The sequence below is a fragment of the Silene latifolia genome, chromosome 1 (genome assembly GCF_048544455.1).
Source record: "Silene latifolia isolate original U9 population chromosome 1, ASM4854445v1, whole genome shotgun sequence".
NCBI classification, from domain to species: domain Eukaryota; kingdom Viridiplantae; phylum Streptophyta; class Magnoliopsida; order Caryophyllales; family Caryophyllaceae; genus Silene; species Silene latifolia.
Window position 1 is genome coordinate 57,287,689 of NC_133526.1, and position 20,053 is coordinate 57,307,741.

Sequence of the window (20,053 nt, forward strand, 5' to 3'; positions counted from 1 at the left end):
CGCGATCCAAGCATATACTATCATGAACTTTCTGTTAAAGTAGCTACACGTCTCTTTGTCTTTGCATATGGCAGTTTGAGGGATTGTTTTTGTTACGTTGTTTCACATTCTCATTATTTAAATAGCCCGTTTATTGCTGAATTTGAAACATGTAACAATTTCACGTTTAATTTCATTAGACCTACTTAATTAAGATTTTTCGTATCAACTAAATGAGAGCGTTTACCTTATGTAAGTGACAAATAACTTGGCTCCTTCCGAAGAATATTTCAAACTACATTTTGTCCCAAACTTATCCGAATCTCACAAAAATGTCGGTGAGACGATCATTCGATAGCATTAAATTTTTTTAAAACCGACTTAATTACGATCTCGCACATAATGGGAGTAGGATGTTATTTGTTTTCTTTTCTCTTTGTTATGACTCAAACTAATTTGGCGAAAGACGGTCCCTCATAATAACCGGTATCCTGAGCATAAGGTTAATTTTCTTCAATTTTGACGTAATAGAACAAACTTTTAGTATTTTCCTAATCATTTCAATCCATCTTAAACAAACTTTATGTAATTGTTTCGTTTCTTAGAGTTAATTTGTTTGGTTGAATAAGTGTCATACCCCTCACCCACACAAACAATACACCACCGCACATCAACCTCAATCTAACACCACACCTGGTAAATCAACCACCATCAATCGCCTTCCCAACCTCAGATCCGCTTACTTTCTTCACCCTTATCACCCACTTTCAATCTGTAAATATTTAATCCCCATCTTACTACTGTTTTTGGAATCCAATTAATTCCTCATCTATATGTTACCCAATCCATGACTCATCTTTATGACTGATTTAATTTCACCTGTTAGCTCTTTTTATTTGCTTATCTGATTAACGGTATGACATGCAACTCCGGGAGGAGAAAAAGGAGAGGCTGCGGAGAGGGAGTAGTCCAGCGACGGTGGAACTGGCTGGTTAGTAGCGGGTGGAAATCCAAATATGTCGATAATACCGGGAGTCCGTCCGAGGAATTCGCTGATATCGGTGGGTAAGGCTATTGTTGAGGTTGCTTCCCTCGCACAACTCTACCGAGGTAAGGTCTTCCTCTTTCTAGGTATCTTATTTTCCGTTATAATTTTCTAATTTTGAATTGATTGTTCTATGATATGGTATAGTTTGTGAAGATTGTTTTTCCATGTTCTATAATAATGAATATAAAGTAGAGGGCTAGCCTTTTGTGTTTCTTTCCTGATGCTTTATCATAAACCCCATACAACTTTTATTCCTCCTTGAATGCAACAAATATATATCATCAATTAACTAAGCTGATCGAATTTAAAGGTTTTTCTTCCGTTTTTTTCGAGTATTTGTTAGTTATATGCGTTGATATAATGGAAGATATGCAAATACTTTGAACAGCTTCGCTGTAAATGCAAAGTGGGAAGATTATGCCTTATCTTTATTATTGTAATTGCACATAAAAATTCCTAAATAAATGAAAAACTTACCATTTTAGATATAAAAGGTAAATATCGTTAAGATTACTGTCTATAAAATTTACGTCAGTGGTAGTGGTGTTTAGAATCTGTAAACTTGAAGCTCTAATTATTACTTAGATGGTCAGATGTCTACACGACCGCACAAATAATAGATCTGCATAGCATTGATTATTCACGATAGTGATTGTAGATTGTTAAATACTTCTTTATAGGCGATGTTCCTCGTGTGACCTTTGAACTCTTGGGCTGAATCTGTTGGGGTTGGTGTCCTTAACAGTTAGTGCAAGGACTTATAAACCTCTAAAAGGATCAAAGGGTATACTTTGTATCATAATCAGTTGATCCACGTTTATCAATAACGGTTGGCTTGCTAGATAAGTTTGACGTTATTGTCATACGGATAAGCGGTGATCAACCTGGTCCCTAAAAGTCACACCTATAGGATACGTTTTGAGTGATGTGACGGTATGAAAATACAAATCGTAGATGCTAAAATTTGACTAACCGGTTAGTTAGTCGTTATTTGACTAATAATTAGTCAAAATGTGATGTTGAGATATTATATTTAATACGGATTAAATATCATGGGCTAAAGGCGAATTAACCAGTTAATTCGTAAAATTGAATATAAGCGTTTTATATTTAATTAAATGTGTATTGAATATAATTATACAATACTGTTTTGTCGGACATGTATTAATAATTCAACTAACCCGTATGATTAGTTGATGCCTTAATTTCCGATAACCGATAACAGTTTATATTGAAACCACGTCATATACACTTAGCGAATTATGGACCGGACCGCGAGTTTAAGTGAAGAGAAAATGAAAAGCCCATTTGGGCTCCTCTCACTCGGTTTGGCCGAGGCTCTCAATAGACAAAAGGGGAGTCTTCTCCTTTGGTCTAACCTAATTCATTTGCTAAAAATTATTAGGGTTTTTGGGAATTGTGCCTCCTGAATTCCGGATCTCTCATCCAACACAAACTCACAAAACCATCCCCTCGATATTGCAAGGCAATTAGGGGATTCTCTCTAGCACAAGGGCATTACTCGGACATCTTGGGTGCAACGATTAGGAGGGGATCTAACTTGATCTCTCATTGCCTTTTGCACTAGGACCGAAGGTTATTTCAATACCTTTATCGTTTTTTATGTTTTTCGTTTTATGACTATAAACTACATATAAATTTTACGTTATAATCCTTAATTCGAAGGGTAGTATACGGATATTAACCCACAAGTGGTATCAGAGCGAGGCCACGTAATTTTTTATATGTGTTTTTCATCAAACGATTGTTGAAACGATGAATTTTGGTTAAAATTTTGTCTCGGCACAAACTGTTTTTTTGGCTCGGCAAAAATTTTTTTTTGCTGCGTTTTTTTTGTTGGTTTTGTGCCTTGGGATCCGTGTCTTGTATACATGGATCGATAATTTTTTTTTGAAGCAATTCCACACGGCTGGAATTTTTTTCTTCACGGTTTTTCATTTTTTTTTGCACGGCTGTTCTGTTTTTCGTGCCATGTTTCGTTATTGTTATCGATTTTATCTTTGCATATTATTTTGTAATCGATATTCAATATAATGTGTTAAAGATCTATCAATTGCTATTTCATTTCTATACGGATTAGGTGATATCGCAATTGGTTTTGATCAAATCGATAATTGTTTGTATAAAATTTTGATAAAACCGTGTGGCATATTGGTCTCGACATTTCTACATGTCACGGCCTGTTTTGTGCATTGGGAACCGTGTCCAGTTTACACGGTTGTTTTGTGACGATTTTCTGTTTTGTTTTCGATTCGTTCTTTGCGAATTGTTGTTTTAAACGATAATTACAACAATATGTGAAGAACATGTCTATTGTAATTTTGTTTTAATCCGGATTAGAATAAATTGCAATTATGTTTTATCAAACCGTTTTGTTTTGATCTTTAGTTGCTCACGATAATGAGCCGTGTAAATTTTTTTTTGGGTTTTTTTGATGCTCTCGGTATTTTAAAGCATTTAAAAAAAAAAAAAAAAAAAAATTTTTTTGGGCACTGTCACTGTTCACGTTCAGCAGTACAGTAAAAGAAAAAAAAAAAAAAATTCTGTTTTTTTTCTTTTTCCTTTCGGCCCCTTTAATGCATAAATTTTTTTTATGCTCTCGCTTGATTAGTGAAACGGTTCACCCACGTAAAATAAAGTTACTTTAAAACGATTTATTGTAACGGATTATCTCGGATTAAAATTAACTTGACTAAAGCGGTTTTGTCATGTAATTTTAATCATCTTTGGTGGTTTGGATAAAAAAAATTAAACATAATTACGGAATTATGTCACGAATAATTTTAATTTAGTTGATGCATTTTATTTATCGTCTATTTTGAATGTTTTTGAATGCCTTTTAATTACGTATTTAATTATTTTGCAAACGGTTGTAACTTAGTGTGGCCTTAGTAGAACGTGTTACCGTAATGATGGAACACGGTCTTGGTTGTATTTTGAGATCTCGTATCTCCATTTTATTTCTTTTAATTACAGTTTTTATTTAGAATGTAAATAGGTTTATATTTGTAAATTTTAAATTGTAATTTTTGAGAAGACTAAAGTTGGAGACCGGATGCTCACTCCCGCTACATGGATCAAGATGGAACATCAAGACAAGCTTCACGGGTCCATCGGTGGATTCCAAAGTTGTTTTATGTTTTACTTTACTAGGATAGGCCACACTAGGAATTTTTATTTACGTATCGCATTCATTTTTTTATTTTTCGTAACGATAATATGCATCATATTCCGCCTAAAAACCAAACCACCTAATTATTGCATGAAAACTGACACATATAGAGGTCACGAGTTAGTTTTCATTGACATTCTCATGTCACACGATTTTAAGCCATCACCTAAATTGATTCATTCACGCAGACGCTAGTTATTCGTTCACTTAAAATGAATTATAATTAAGTTGATGGGATCTTCCTCGTATAAACAAAAATTGAGAACGGTCTTTATAGGTCAAACTCCAATGAGTCCCTTCTTCGTCGGTAGGCATACTATGACCCCTTCTACGTCGGGTAAATTGGAACTGATTGACCTATTTTATCTCAACACTATGGTCACTCGTACGATCCTGTGACTATGGTGGACTATAGATAGGATTTACGGAAATCTATCGACCAAGAGTTCTTCCGGAAGAATTAGCTAAACAGTTGGCTTATCAATTTACAGAAATTGAGTCTTGGGATCACTTGTATCATTCTTGAGGAAGATCAATTATGCAAGTGCATTGAGTCTACATGTTAAAATGTATTTTAATAGACTTAAATCACCTCGATGAGTTGCTTATTTCGTTTTGTTTTTCTTTTTCAGTGTAGATCACGATTTTTTAAACTGCTATAACGAAATGGCTGGTCCAACTAACGACCCAATGCCAAGTGCCACATTGGACCGTGAGTCCGGCTTCGGATCTTCATGAATCGGATGAATCGGTCTACTCGATCAAGAATGATGGATCCAACCGGAGACGGGAGGCGGCATTACGGAATGCTGCCGCTGCCGATGGGAAGCTCAAATATTTATTAGAGCCCCTCCCGGCAAACCCAGTCCCACTGGCCAGAGTCTTTGAAATCACCAAGTTTAATGATTTCCGTATGGAAGCGGGTGCGATTAAAAACGTACTCATTTTTGCAATGGAATCCAATTTGCAGAAACGCTTCATAGCCCATGGTGCGAACAAGATTTTCACCACGCTCACTAAGGAATTCTCGAAAGCACCGAGAATCGTGACCTATGAGCATACCACTCGCTTCTTTGATGCGAGACTCGAAAGGGCCAACCTGGTTAGCCCACATTCTCGGCATGATTGAGAATGTCGAGAAGTTGGAGACCTTTGATTGTAACATCAGCGAGAACATTGTTATCGACCGCATGATTCATTCACTCCACGATGGTTTTTCGCAATTTAGAGCGAATTACTATATGAATGATTTGAAGAAGACTCCCCATGAATCGCACTCCCTTCTCGTACGGCACCAGAGAAGGACATGAAGTTCAGTGGGAGCTTGAAACAAGATGTTCTCGTTGTGTCCAACAAAGGGAAAGGTAAGGGCAAAGCTCGAGCAAACCTAGCGATGAGGTAAACCGAAGTTCAAAAAGTCGGGTTCAGGTAAGAGTGGTCCTGGTGAGTCGAGCAACTCATCAGGCGCGACAAAGAGCAAGGATGGTAACATGGAGTGTCACCATTGCCACAAGACCGGGCATTGGAGGCGTACATGTCCCTTATACCATGAGGACTTAAAGGCGGTCGTGTTAAACCCGTTGGTATGTCTTCTTCCTCTTCTACTTTTATTCATATGATTGAGATTAACCACGCAAGTTACGGAACTTGGGTACTTGATAATCTTGGTTGTGGTTCTCATCCGTGTAATCATGTGCGGGGGCTCAAAACATCGAACCCCTCGTAAAGGGTGAGGTGGACCTGCGTGTTGGGAATGGAGCAAGAGTAGCCGCCATCTCAAAGGGGACATATGTGATCCGACTTCCCGGTGGATTTGAGTTGTCATTATATGATCTGCTATTATGTTCTAGTCTTTCCAAAAACATTATTTCGGTTTACGCACTTGACAAACTTGGTTTTTCATTTGTAATAGAAAATAATGCTTGCATTTTCTCTTTACACGATATGATTTATGGCAAGGCAGTTTCCATGAACGGAATTTATGTTTTAGATCAGACCACGGAAATATTACACGTAATGAATAAAAAGTTAAAGGTTGGTGACAAAGATCAAACATATCTATGGCACTGCCGTATGGGACACATTAATGAAAAACGCGTAAAACACTCATCAAAATGGAGCTATCTCGCCTTTGATTTTCAATCATTTGGCACGTGTGAATCATGTCTCATCGGTAAGATGACTCGTATTTCCTTCAAAGGTGTTGGAATGCGCGGCTGGCGACCTATTAGGACTCATACACACGGATGTATGTGGACCTATGTCAATCACCGCACGAGAAGGCTATAGGTATTTCATCACTTTCACGGACGATTTAAGTAGATATGGCTATGTCTACTTAATGAAGCACAAAAGTGAATCCTTTGAGAAATTCAAGGAATACCAGAATAGGGTACATAACCTATTAGGTAGAAAGATTAAAACACTACGTTCGGATCGTGGTGGCGAGTATCTTTCTCACGAGTTTGATCATCACCTCAAAGACGTGGGATTGCCCTACGCTTAACTCCACCGGAACACCTCGATTGAATGGAGTGTCCGAACGGAGAAATCGAACCCTACTTGATATGGTTCGATCCATGATGAGTCACACGGTTTTACGATTCATTATGGGGTTATGCTCTTATGTCGCCGCTCTAATACTAAACCGAAGTCCGTCTAAAGTCACGACAAGACTCCATATGAACTATGGAAGGGAACGGTCCCTAACTTGTCCTTTATACGGGTTTGGGGCCGCGAGGCTTATGTCAAGTGGAGACACGAGGATAAGCTCGGCCCACGATCGGTCAAGACATTCTTTATAGGTTATCCTAAAGGAACCCTTGGTCATTACTTCTATTCGCCAACCGAACAACGTGTTTTTGTTGCGGCTAGTGCGACATTCTTAGAGAAGGAATTTCTCGAGAATGCAAAGAGTGATAGAACCTTCGACACATCGGAGATTCCCGAGAACCAAGTCCGAGCAACTATTGGAGGAACCCATTCCATCAATCCCGGGCTTGCGGTTAACATTCCCGAGGAACCTGGGAGGTCGGGAAGAGTCTCTATTCCTCCCAGGACGGATACATTGGTGCAGTCGAGGAACATGACATAGATGACATTCTACTCTTAACGAGTAGTGAACCCGCAACCTATAAAGGTGCCATGACCGATTCGACTCAAAGCTATGGCTTGAGGCCATGCAATCCGAGATGGACTCCATGTATGAGAACAACGTGTGGGATCTTGTTGACTTAACTGCTAAGGTTCGTCCCCTTCAATGCAAATGGCTTTACAAGATAAAGCATTCAGGAAGGCCAACAAGATATCTACAAAGCACGACTAGTTGCTAAAGGTTTCACCCAGTGTCGGTTTGCACTACGATGAGATTTTTGCACCCGTAGTCATCTGCGTTCCCATTCGGATTATCTTAGCGATTACCGCTTTTCATGACTATGAAATTTGGCAAATGGACGTGAAAACCGCCTTCTTAAACGGCTTTTTGGAGGAAGAGTTGTACATGGTACAACCCGAAGGTTTCATCGATCCAGTACATCCTAAGAAAGTGTGCAAGCTTAAGCGTTCCATTTATGGACTTAAGCAAGCATCAAGGAGTTGGAATCATCGCTTCGACCAAGTGATAAAAGAAAATGGATTTACTCGATCGGTCGAGGAACCATGTCTATATATCAAGTCGAGTGGGAGCAAGATTGTCTTTCTAATATTGTATGTTGACGACATACTCCTGATTGGGAATGACATACCTCTCTTAACTTCGGTGAAAGTATGGTTGAAAAACCATTTCCAGATGAAAGATCTGGGTGAGGCACAAAGAATTCTAGGCATCCGTATCTATCGAGATAGATCACGACGGATGCTATCTCTCGATCGGAGTCTTACATAGACAAAGTCCTAGAGAGATTCGGATGACTAACTCCAAAAGGGGTTTCTTCCTATGGCTCCGGGGTTTTGAGCAAGTCTCGGGCACCGGAGACACGGAAGAGAAAGAGCGCATGGCACATATCCCTTATGCTTCGGCTATAGGATCAATCATGTATGCCATGATATGCACACGTCCGACGTGGCATATGCATTAGTATGACAAGTCGATTCCAACAAAGATCCAAGTGAATCACATTGGGTCATTGTCAAGAACATTCTTAAGTACCTCCGGAGGACTAAAGATTGGGCATTGACTTATGGAGGCTCTCAAAAGCTATGCGCAACCGATTCTGTGAGATGCTAGCTTCCAAACGGATCGAGATGACTCGAAATCTCGATCTGGATTCGTTTTTACTCTTAATGGCGCTATGATCACCGGAAGAGTTCCAAGCAAACGATTCTGATTTCTACGATCGAGTCCGAGTACTATGCCGCGTCTGAAGCTACAAAGGAAGCGATATGGATGCGTCAATTCTTACATGGACTATCCGTAGTGCCTAGTTCGAATGACCCGATCACCATCTATTGCGACAATAGTGGTGCCATCTTCCAGGCTAAGGAGCCAAAGTCTAGCAACAAGTCTAGACATGTACAACGGAAAGCTCATCTAATCCGAGATTACGTGGAGCAAAAAGAAGTAGTGATAGAAAAGATTGCTACGGATAATAACATAGCAGATCCTCTCACTAAAGCATTACGACAAGACAAGCATGAAGGGCATGTTAATTCCATGGGAATTAAATGTGTTCCTAAGTTGTAGTACTCTTTTATGGATTAGATTCATTCGCTTTTGTACTCTATACAACATCATCGTTTTGATATTTATATATTTTGTTTTTCATGTGGATTTGTACGACAAATTTTGAACACCACAAAGTGAACGGACGAACATTATATTTTTTTCGGTCCTTAATTGCCCTCGTGAGTGATAACTCGAGCAATTATTTTGTGACGTTGGTTGATGGTGGGTTCAACGAGCCATAAGTCAACCGGTTGACTGACCAATCACAGAGGCGATATATACGGATATTTCGTAGGACACAATTGTGACATCGACGTGGAGTCCTAAATGTTTTATAACATTCGTTGCCCGGTCGTGGATAGGACTTCCATGGTGATCCTAAGAGTCGATTCTTTTGACTATAGACTGTCTCTTGAGACTAAGGCAGATTTTGGGTGACTTTGGTTTCTTTCTCACGGTCATCCGTAAAGGGGGCCAAGTAGATTTTTTCTTGGTCATTTCATGTTGTGCTTAGATCGGAAGGAGTCGAGTTGAAGGAAATATTCACCTTTATCAGTACTAGATATTTCTCGGGGCCACTCGAGGAGTCAGAATCAAATGCATGGCCATGCTCGGATACGGATTCGTTTTATCGGTTAAGTTACTCTCTAGTCGGGGAAACCACTCTAGATACGGATCGATTGTAAAATACGACCTTTGTGGATCCGGATCTGCAAATTGTTTTACATTGAGTGGGAGAAATTTTTAAATGAATATGAGAATCGGTTATCGCACATACACTTGTACGGACAAGTGGGAGTTTGTTGGAGCTTGTGTCCTCCAGTTAGTGCGGATAACGTCATTGCACATATACTTGTACGGACAAGTGGGAGCTTGTTGGGGTTGGTGTCCTTAACGCTTAGTGCGAGGACTTATAAACCTCTAAAAGGATCAAAGGGTATACTTTGTATCATAATCAATTGATCCACGTTTATCAATAACGGTTGGCTTGCTAGATAAGTTTGACGTTATTGTCATACGGATGGCGGTGATCAATTGGTCCCTAAAAGTCACACCTATAGGATACGTTTTGAGTGATGTGACGGTATGAAAATACGATTATGTAGATGCCAAATTTGACTAACCAGTTAGTTAAAGAGTTATTTGACTAATAATTAGTCAAAATGTGATGTTGAGATATTATATTTAATACGGATTAAATATCATGGGCTAAAGGCGAATTAACCTGTTAATTCGTAAAATTGAATATAAGCGTTTTATATTTAATTAAATGTGTATTGAATATAATTATACAATACTGTTTTGTCGGACATGTATTAATAATTCAACTAACCCGTATGATTAGTTGATGCCTTAATTTCCGATAACCGATAACAGTTTATATTGAAACCACGTCATATACACTTAGCGAATTATGGACCGGACCGCGAGTTTAAGTGAAGAGAAAATGAAAAGCCCATTTGGGCTCCTCTCACTCGGTTTGGCCGAGGCTCTCAATAGACAAAAGGGGAGTCTTCTCCTTTGGTCTAACCTAATTCATTTGCTAAAAATTATTAGGGTTTTTGGGAATTGTGCCTCCTGAATTCCGGATCTCTCATCCAACACAAACTCACAAAACCATCCCCTCGATATTGCAAGGCAATTAGGGGATTCTCTCTAGCACAAGGGCATTACTCGGACATCTTGGGTGCAACGATTAGGAGGGGATCTAACTTGATCTCTCATTGCCTTTTGCACTAGGACCGAAGGTTATTTCAATACCTTTATCGTTTTTTATGTTTTTCGTTTTATGACTATAAACTACATATAAATTTTACGTTATAATCCTTAATTCGAAGGGTAGTATACGGATATTAACCCACAGAATCGTCGATGAAGAATTTTATACCTTGGTACAATCCTCATGTCCTGATTGTAACTGGTGTACCTGTTCTGGATGGGAGTCAAATAATGTGTTTGCATCTTGACCAACCATCCTTTTAGCTTCGTCGTTGAACATAGTAAGAATAGTTGCTCCAGATGCGTCTTCAACTAATAAACACGAATTCAGTGAATTAGTTAAAGTTTTAGATCTGTGTTATGGTTGGGCTGAATGTGAGAAATGCATACTTACACCGTCAATGGTTTTTCTACAGATTTGGTGCAGTACTCGCAGAAGAAGCCTTTACTCACTGTCTTTCTATTACAATCAGGACATGAAGGATTGTACCAAGGTAATTCACCCATAACTTCCTTTACTGTGGCTTGGCAGTAGCAAATTTCATTCTGCATATATAATGGTTGATTATTTTTCTGTCGTAAATCATGATAATTAGGAAAAAGAATACGGTTAACTGATAGGATACCTTCTCATATGGTAATTTGCAGTGATTGATAATTGTTGAGATATCTTTCTTGAGAATGTTACTGTTTTGAAAAAATGCTAGGTTTGAGTCGGCGTTCTTCTAAAGTGTTGAATGATACAAAGTCAAACCCGTGTCTTGGAATTATGGAACTTCCGGATGCAATTTTTTTAAATGCAAGTGCTAAACTGAAACTTTAACATAATCTTGCTCTCACTGACAACACGATATGGTGATTTGTTGATTCAATAGCGAAGTGGTTCATCACATAAACATCTCCCTCAGTGAGTCTTGAACGGAACCTTTCAATTAGAGAATTGCCATATATGGTTGCATGAACGTAGCCGCCCTGTGTACGTATACAATTATGTTTATTTAGTAGTTAAGGTGAAGTAACAGTAGATCATTAATAAAGCACAAAGTAATATTACGTTCTGAGTTTCTTCAACATACCTCTTCGTCTATAAGGACCATGTCTATGCAGAACTTCCCAAAGTCTAGAAACACGGGCCTTGATTTTTCCACTTGTCTTGCTTTCGTTCAGTTCGTTGATAGTTGAGTACACACTTAAACAGAGAAAATAAATACAATTAATAGCAATAATTTAATATCAATGTGATGATGAATATTAGAAAAGCAAGATATACCTCGATTTGGATGGTGCCATTGTTGGAGGTGATTATGAGATATGGGATAGTTGGTGTGTGGAATTTGACATACAAAAAGACTTGTATATATAGTGTGTATAATTCTCCTAATATGAAACAAATTTTATGTTCTGCAGGAAACTGATTGGACTTGGAAATAAGCTTGAGAATGAAGTTATGATAGGAATAGAAGTGCAATGGCTATAGGAAAATATTTTTAACAGTCTTATTATGGGAATAGAAGTGCAATGGTGCACTGGTTGTATAACACTGTACGTTACTTTTGGGTTTCTTTAATTTTTTTTTCTTTGTTTCCAATTAAGATTTAATTTGAATAATTTATGCACTGTGCACTATACGTTTGTTAATGACAGAAAAGATTTTTTTTGCCAGCCTTTTTTTTCCATTTAGATTTAATTAGCATTATCTATTAAATTTAGGTAGTTCGACAATGTTGGAGTCTCTAGAATCGCTCGGAAAAAGCTTCCTTTATTACTATAGATAGATAGATAGATAGATAGATATATAGATTGATGATTCCATTTCAATGTTTTCTAATATTTTGTTTGTACTTCTCTAATTTGAAATAATTTCCAATACATAATATAAAATATAGTCACGAGTGATTTTGTTTAATTCGCCTTAATGAGTAATTAAGAATATTAAAATTTTATAATTTTATACTTACGCAAGTAAAGATATTTACGAAAGAAATGAGCATCGACAAATATATAAAAGGCAAATGATAACAATTGACTAAAACAGAGGGAGTAGTTAACACAAAAAACACAAATGATAATGAACGGCTCAAGCTAACCATTAATCAAGTTGTACCTATCCATTAACTTTTACTTGTAAAAGGAGGGTGAAGAACGTTTTTAAAAGCCAACGAATTCCTGAGGAGAGTTCCTCTTTGTGCCCTTTTTTCTATGGTTCTTGTGGTGAATGAAAATCCTTTTAATTTCGTTTTATCTTTTTTATTCTTGTGGATGGTATAGATTGATTTAATCAACCTAGTTTCCTTACCTTATCTCAACAAAAAAAAAAAAAAAAAAAAAAAGCCAACAAATTCCAGCCAACATTTGAGCTAGGATTTCAAGTTTGGATAGACAAAATATAAATTCCAAAATAATGCAATTAAGCAATTTACGAAACAAATGGAGAATTTTAACTAAAAATCTTCAAAAAATTCTAACTAATATATACAGAGTACGGTCTTTTACTTAAACTTGTAGATATCATAGCACCATCGATAATCCGAGTTTCCTAATCAGATGTATTGGCTTAAAGTTCAACAGAAACCTCATCAAATCAATCAAAAGCAGCTCCACAAGGAAGCGTCCTGGCATTTGGCAACTTGTAAGCAGCAATTACAACGCTTGGCAAACTTATATATACAGGAGTACATACTTGGGTTATGGTATATACAACCATCATATCTTGTCATTTACACAAACCACGTTGCGATGTTTGTTCTCTGTCATGACCATATCAGGAGTTGGCTAATTGGCTAGTTATATGGGTCTATACAACAAGTGGAACAGTTTGCGCTGAGACCTACCGCTTCTGCTATTACTCTAATTCACTCTCTGATGCAACCTCCTCCGGAAGCTCAAATGCATCAATATCTGCAAAATATGCTTTAAGCTTAGCTACCTCATCCTGTGGCATCGCATGAATAGGTTCAGTGTTCTTGTTTCGTGGCCGCTTCTGCAAAAGCATACATCAAAAGGCTGAGGAATCAGTACAGCAAGGCTGGAGTCATATGTTGTTGACAGGAACATGTCAGCAATTTGCCTGTCTACTCACACTACAACCTTCTACCAAAGAGTTACTTTCGCTAATGCATGAACTTCTCATGAAAAAGCACAAAAATGTGGAATCACATGCCATAATGCCAACGCATGGACTTGTGAGCAAGTGCATCAACAAATTTACTGGTACGTTTTGCATAAAAATGAAGGATTTTGCCCATGTGGATGGGAGAGACCGAAAGACAATATACACAACCTTCTCAATTGTACACCCATAGAGACTATTTCTGGATCGTCACTTAGCAAGAATTGACTCGAGCAAGTTTAAGATACTATAGGCAGCCATCAATGGTATTGAAGTCTCAAGAAGAATAAAAACTTGATATGAAACACTTTCAAGAAAGATAATCAAAAAAATGATCTACAATAAGTTGTGGGGTAGAAGGTGGTGCCGTGGGGGGGTTGGTGCAAAGAGAATGTTGTGTAACAATTGCTTTTGGAATAATACTGAAGCTAACCTTCTTACGTAACGGAAGAGGGTCTGTGTTTGATCCTGAGTGGCCATCAGCACCTCCATCAAGTTTGACTCTGTAAAATACACATGCACTTAGTACATGAATAGAAGTAATTGTCCACGGAGATATCACACTTGTTCGAACTAAATTTGAACAGTTATCACATCTATCTGTAGTCTGTAGAAGCAGATGTAACTTTCTTGACACAGGAATAGGGAACATACACAATTTCACCATAGAGATAATGACGTAAGCTAGCGTTCGAAGAAGGATGTCACAACTATAGGTGCAAGAAGCAAGAAGAGCCTCTCATCAGAACCGTTATATTAGCTACCGATAATTAATATAAATTCCATTTTGTTTCTGGGTGATAAGTGTGTACAATGATATCACTGAGGAACACACTATATATCAATTAGAAGACTTACTAATTAACCATATACAAAACCTTAATATTCTTTTAAGTAAAAAAGGACGGGGGTGGGGAATTCATTGAGAAAGGGAGAAAATTGAAGTACCCATTCTTTTTGGTCCTTTTGCCAGCGGGACAACTAAAAGGCAAACTGATACTTCCAACACCGTACTTTTTTCTTTCCGAGGCTCTGCTTTGATTGTAGACTATTAACCCCATTTTCTCTTTATTATTAGTACCTACAAATAACAAAGAAATCGGTTAACCAAAACAGATCCCAGCACAACACAACACGAAGAGGAACAATATGATTTGGCTGAACAATAACATTTAACAAAATACATCATGAGAAAAAGCTCTCAGTAATAATATTCAAATTATAGTCACGGCCACCGCAAATTCAGATCTTTCTAATTATTAACATATTCAACCCACATACACCTAGAAGTTTGTAGTAGACTGAAGTTCATTAATTAGATCACAGTAATCAATATGAAATGGTAACATCAGTAATATGTACACCCTCCGTCTCATTCATTTTTAATCAAAGGTAAACAAATCATTGGGACGGAGGCAATACCTTAAAAGGAAGGGGGTCAAAGCTCTTGATCTAGAAAGATAGAAAATTACCAGATGCATCAGAAGATGATATAGTCAGGGGATGTGGTGTCATGGGACCAAATCCCTCAAAGTTCGGCGTCTCTTGACCAAACTTAATGTTATCCTTCTGCGCCTGTGTATCCTGCTTCTGACTATGAACAGCAGAAGGTCCAGCAAGATACGAGTTACCAGAAGCCACTGATGATGATGATGTCTGCATCGCGTGAGATGTCAATGGGGTTGATAACTGAATCATAGGTGTCTCTACAACCATCTTTCCCTTATCCTTTCTTGTCTGTTCATCCAGTTCAGGATTCTGAACTGTAGGAGGCCTACTAGCATAACCACCAAACCTAGAAATGGTCGACGATGATCTCTGTACAAACCGGGATGTCAAATACGTAGATGGCTGAACAGTAGGAGTAACTTCAATTGACTTTCCCTTGTCTTTCTTAGTTTCTTCATTCTGCCATTGAGTCTGAGTTGCAGAAAGCCTAGATGCCCTACCAACTACCTCATCTTGTACAAGAGAAAAAAAAAAAAAATCTCAGCAAGCATATTCTACCATAGAGGGTAAGTGCACTGACTCAATTCTATTTAGAAACAGAAAATGATTTTTATCTATGTATCAGGGTTCATGTCAATATTTCGAAATAATAATTTCTGAAACCTCAGTGAGAAAAGTGGGAACAAAGTGCAAACTGCAAAGTAATACTACAACAGCTGACGACCAATTACTGACAACGAAAGCAACAAATTTCTCATGAAATGAAAATTTGAAAATTTTACTAGTGTAAGTTCTTGTAATCCGTTCCGAAGGGGTCTACAACTCGCTATTTTTTCTATGCGCTTGCGCTTCTTATATGTAGACCTACAGTGGGTGAAAAAGATTTTTGATGCAATTTTCATTATAGTCACCCAAGAACAACCAAACAATTGAAGGGAAAGGCTGCATATAAATGTATAAACACAGCCATAAGCAAAACTCGGAAGCCTTTGCGGGCTGGGCCATGGAGTAATGTTCTTGTGTTATTGTTATCTTGTTGAAAATATGTTACTGTTACTACAGTAAGGGGGAAAACTGAACAACGTTTTGACATCACAAAATTCAAAAATATCCAGCTGGCGTTCCATGTCAGAAAAAAGTTTAAACACACCCTTCAAAGCTCAGAAGCTTTTTATAGACTATAGTACATGGCACCACATCCAAAACAGAGAGAAAATTACCAGATACATCAGAAGATGGTATAATCAGGGGACGTGGTGTTGTGGGACCGAATCCCTCAATAGGCATCTCTTGACCAGTTTTAGTGTTACTCTCCTTTGCTGGTGCATCCTGCTTACGACTATGGTCTACAGAAGGTCCAGGGAGATAACAATTACCAGAAGCAGCTGACGATGATGTTTGCTGCGTGTGAGATGTCAATGGGGTAGATATATGGATGATGGGTGTTTCTACAACCATCTTTCCCTTATCTTTTCTTTTTTGTTCATCCACTTCACGATTCTGAACTGCAGGAGGCCTACTAATATGACCATCATACCCAGAAACGACAGACAGTGATCTCAGTGTGGGACGGGATGTCAAATAAGCAGATACCTGAGCAGTAGGAGTAAGTTCAACTGACTCTCCCTTATCTTTCCTAGTTTGTTCATTCTGCCTTTGAGTCTGAGTTGCAGAAAGCCTAGTTGCCCTACGAACAACTATGTCACCTTGTAAAAGAAAAAAATAATACTAAACTGCATCAGGGATCTTGTCGATATTTCGTAATAATAATTCCAGCACATTAAGTGGAGAAAACAGAACAAAGCACAAATCAATACTAAAACAGTGGACAACCAATTGCTAACAACAAAAACAACCACTGCTCCCATGACATCCAAACTTAAGATTTTTACTCGATGCAACTTCTATAAATTATGTCCATTCCCCGAGAAGTTGAACACTCGCTATTCTTTGACTTTGAAAAATGGATTTAAGCAAAAAATTCTTACGAGCTAAAGTGGGTCAAAGCAAATTTGATGCAATTTTCATTATATGTCCCCCAAAACAGCCAAACATATAACCTCTTTAACATACCATAAGCAGAATCTAAACGTCTTCAAGGCCTGGAGTAATATTCTCCTTGTCATTGTAGCTTCTTAAATATATGCTACTAGTACCACAGGAAAAGGGGAAAAAACTGAAGGATTTTTTTAGAGTAATAAATGTGAGCACAGTCAACTGGCATTCCTGTTAAATAAAAGTTTGACATAACCTAAGCAGCTACACAGCTCAAAAGCTTTCTATTACTAACAGAAATCTTAAACCTACTACCCTTGAACTTCTGTAGTTATCGTATAACATCCAAACACGCCAACCTCGCAATACATAGACACAGAAACTAATGAAGACATGGCTTGTTGTATATATAAGAGGCAATCAGTGCGCTGTGCATCAGGTCTCTGTCGGATGCATTTCAGCCATTCGGATACAGTTTGGCACCAAACAAGCCACATCTAAATAGATGTGTGAACACAACGACCATACACACATGTAACAAGTACTTCCAACCCGGCAGGTAATAGTCTATGCATTGTGATTTTTTGTAGTAAAATTCAGCTACTCGCCTCCTCAGCACTTCAAAATCCATTTCTACCTAATTAGACTCTGAAAAGGGCAGCCCAGTGCACATGCGTCCCTGCAAAGCAAGGGTCCGGGGCAGAGTCCCACTGCAAGGGTGTAACAAAGGCAGCCTTCTCTTGCGATTATGGCAAGAGGTTGCTCCTAGATTCTATAACAACAAAAATTTACACACAGACTATCAAGCTATTGACCGAACCAAACACAGGTAATTGTTTTAATTGAGCTCAAGAAACCCATATTTGAGTTTAGTATAGATTGAATCTAAACTATACCAAGCATTCCCATCTGTATACAAGCACAAGCGACCCAAAGTATTATACTAAGGTCAAGCTACAAGAATTCATACGAAGTAGTTCTTCTGTTCCATTAGATTGTATATGCTCGCTTAAAAGCACCCTCACATAATTTGAAAAACGTACAACTAAATGAAGCAAGGGAAGTGACAATTAATCCCCAATTGACGACAATCGTTCCCGGTTCTACACATATATCAAAACCACATCCAGAAACAGCTGAAATTACCAAATCAAACCAGATAAACTTCAAAGTCACTCCAATAAACAAACCTAAATCACGAAATCCAGCTCAATTAACTAAATCAAACAATACGCAAATTAGGGTTTCAACAACAACAACAACAACCTACAAAATCTAACTAACCGAAATGAGGAAACTAAAAGATGATAAGAAGAATTACCGGCGCGAGAAAGAGGGGTAGCTGGAAGAGATTGAACAGTATCGGAGTTGGGCGAATTGTTGGAACCACAGCTGAGCACAGCGTTATCAATGGAATTGAAATTAGGGTTTTGAAGTTTCGAATTGGTAATTGGGGTAACAACAATTGAGGATTTCTTAATAGGTTTAATTAGGGTTTGTGAGGTTAATTTGGAGGAACGGAGATTATGGCATGTATTGGTGCAATCAGAAAGGGGTTTTCGCTTCAACGACGATATTTTATGTGATTCCATTGTGGTTGGTAAATTAGGGTTCGTGAATCATGGAATGAATTGAATTGAATTGAATTGAATTGAAACTTATGTGGGTTCTGGGGAGAGGAAATGTGGAGAAGTGTATTGAAGAAGGTAAAGTTTCAAAGTGGCGGGAAAATTCGACGACTTAGACAGTTTTCCAGAAGGCCCAATGTGTCCTCGTCATAGAAAGGTTGGGTTTTAACAACCTACCTGCTAAAGATCGTCTGACACATTATTAATGGGTTATGCTTTTTTATGGACATGATTTACTTAATCATGGACATAAATGACCATTATACCCTTGTCATTTCTACACCTCAATCTTTCATTTTGTTACCTAATTAATTAATCCTCTCAAATTAATCAATCCACACTTCCCAACAAACCACCAGTCGTCCGCCACCGCCACCTCCCGTGTACAACAGACTATCGGACCAGCCACTGGTGTCAATTGACGTCGTTATTATTGCGTCTGTAGATTGTTTCCAAAATTGTATTTTTTTCAACTATGAGTATAAGCCGACATAATTGATTTGAATGTTGGATGTTGTATTATAAAATTGAATTCATATGATTATGCAGTATTTCGCATTGTTTGATGTCAAATAAGTTCATATCAGGTTTTTTTTGCATGAAATTTCCTCAGTTTTGGTGGTTATGCAGCCAAAGTGATTAGTGCCCCTTAATGTCAAATCAATCCACGACCAAATCAAGAAAATTGGAGACACGAGTTGATTAGAGTCTACTATACTCCAGGAATCACAGTAGATGATAATGGGTTTTAATTTATTGCACATAACACGCACATTACTTACCGAAATATCCCTTAATTTGATAATAGTAATTTCTACAAACCCTAATTTTATTAAACGATCTCCCCAATTTGACAAAGTATAGTTAATAAAGATAATAAATTAGAATTATACTTAATTGTCATAAGAACAAATGTTTATAATTGAGTAATTTGAATGGATGGATTTGATTAATTGTGTGAGGAAGAAAACTTGGGAGAGTTTGGAAGAAGGGCAAGGTATGGAAAAGTAATGGCAAAAAGTCCATGAATGAGTAATCCTTGTCCATGAATGAGCAACTACGTTACTAATTATCGTCGACAATTTATAATGACTTTCCTAATTTACCCCTCACTCTTAAAGCTCCCATATATTTACATTTTGTTTCAAGTACGACATTTTCGTCACCACCGCTTCAATTCCGTTAGCAAACTCAAGAAATCGACGACAAGTAATCTAAACTAGTTTAATTTTTAAAAAATTTGTAACTAGTTAGTAGATTTAGATAGTTT

General features: G+C 37.8%; 1 protein-coding gene and 1 long non-coding RNA gene across 2 annotated transcripts; one reads left to right on the forward strand and one right to left on the reverse strand.

Moving 5' to 3' along the window:
* Nucleotides 1-216: 216 nt before the first annotated feature.
* On the forward strand, nt 217-12,265 carry LOC141605855 (uncharacterized). The gene is made up of 2 exons (XR_012526511.1): nt 217-1,089; nt 12,010-12,265. It is a non-coding gene; the product is annotated as an uncharacterized LOC141605855 (long non-coding RNA).
* An 895-nt stretch (nt 12,266-13,160) lies between these two features.
* LOC141605861 (uncharacterized) lies at nt 13,161-18,927 on the reverse strand. The gene is made up of 6 exons (XM_074424777.1): nt 18,477-18,927; nt 16,381-16,866; nt 15,184-15,672; nt 14,660-14,792; nt 14,145-14,214; nt 13,161-13,582 (listed from the first exon to the last, which is right to left on the reverse strand). Exons 1-6 carry the CDS (start codon nt 18,745-18,747, stop codon nt 13,445-13,447), a joined length of 1,587 nt encoding a protein of 528 aa, XP_074280878.1. The 5' UTR covers nt 18,748-18,927; the 3' UTR covers nt 13,161-13,444.
* Nucleotides 18,928-20,053: the final 1,126 nt, after the last annotated feature.

What these genes read in the sequence shown, in the direction of transcription:
- LOC141605861 (XM_074424777.1), bottom strand. Translation starts at nt 18,747, where the DNA reads ATGGAATCACATAAAATATCGTCGTTGAAGCGAAAACCCCTTTCTGAT. An exon ending in TACCCCTCTTTCTCGCGCCG is followed by an intron (nt 16,867 to 18,476) that starts GTAATTCTTCTT and finishes TTCTTTTACAAG; the next exon opens with GTGACATAGTTGTTCGTAGG. An exon ending in AAAAGGACCAAAAAGAATGG is followed by an intron (nt 14,215 to 14,659) that starts GTACTTCAATTT and finishes TGTATTTTACAG; the next exon opens with AGTCAAACTTGATGGAGGTG.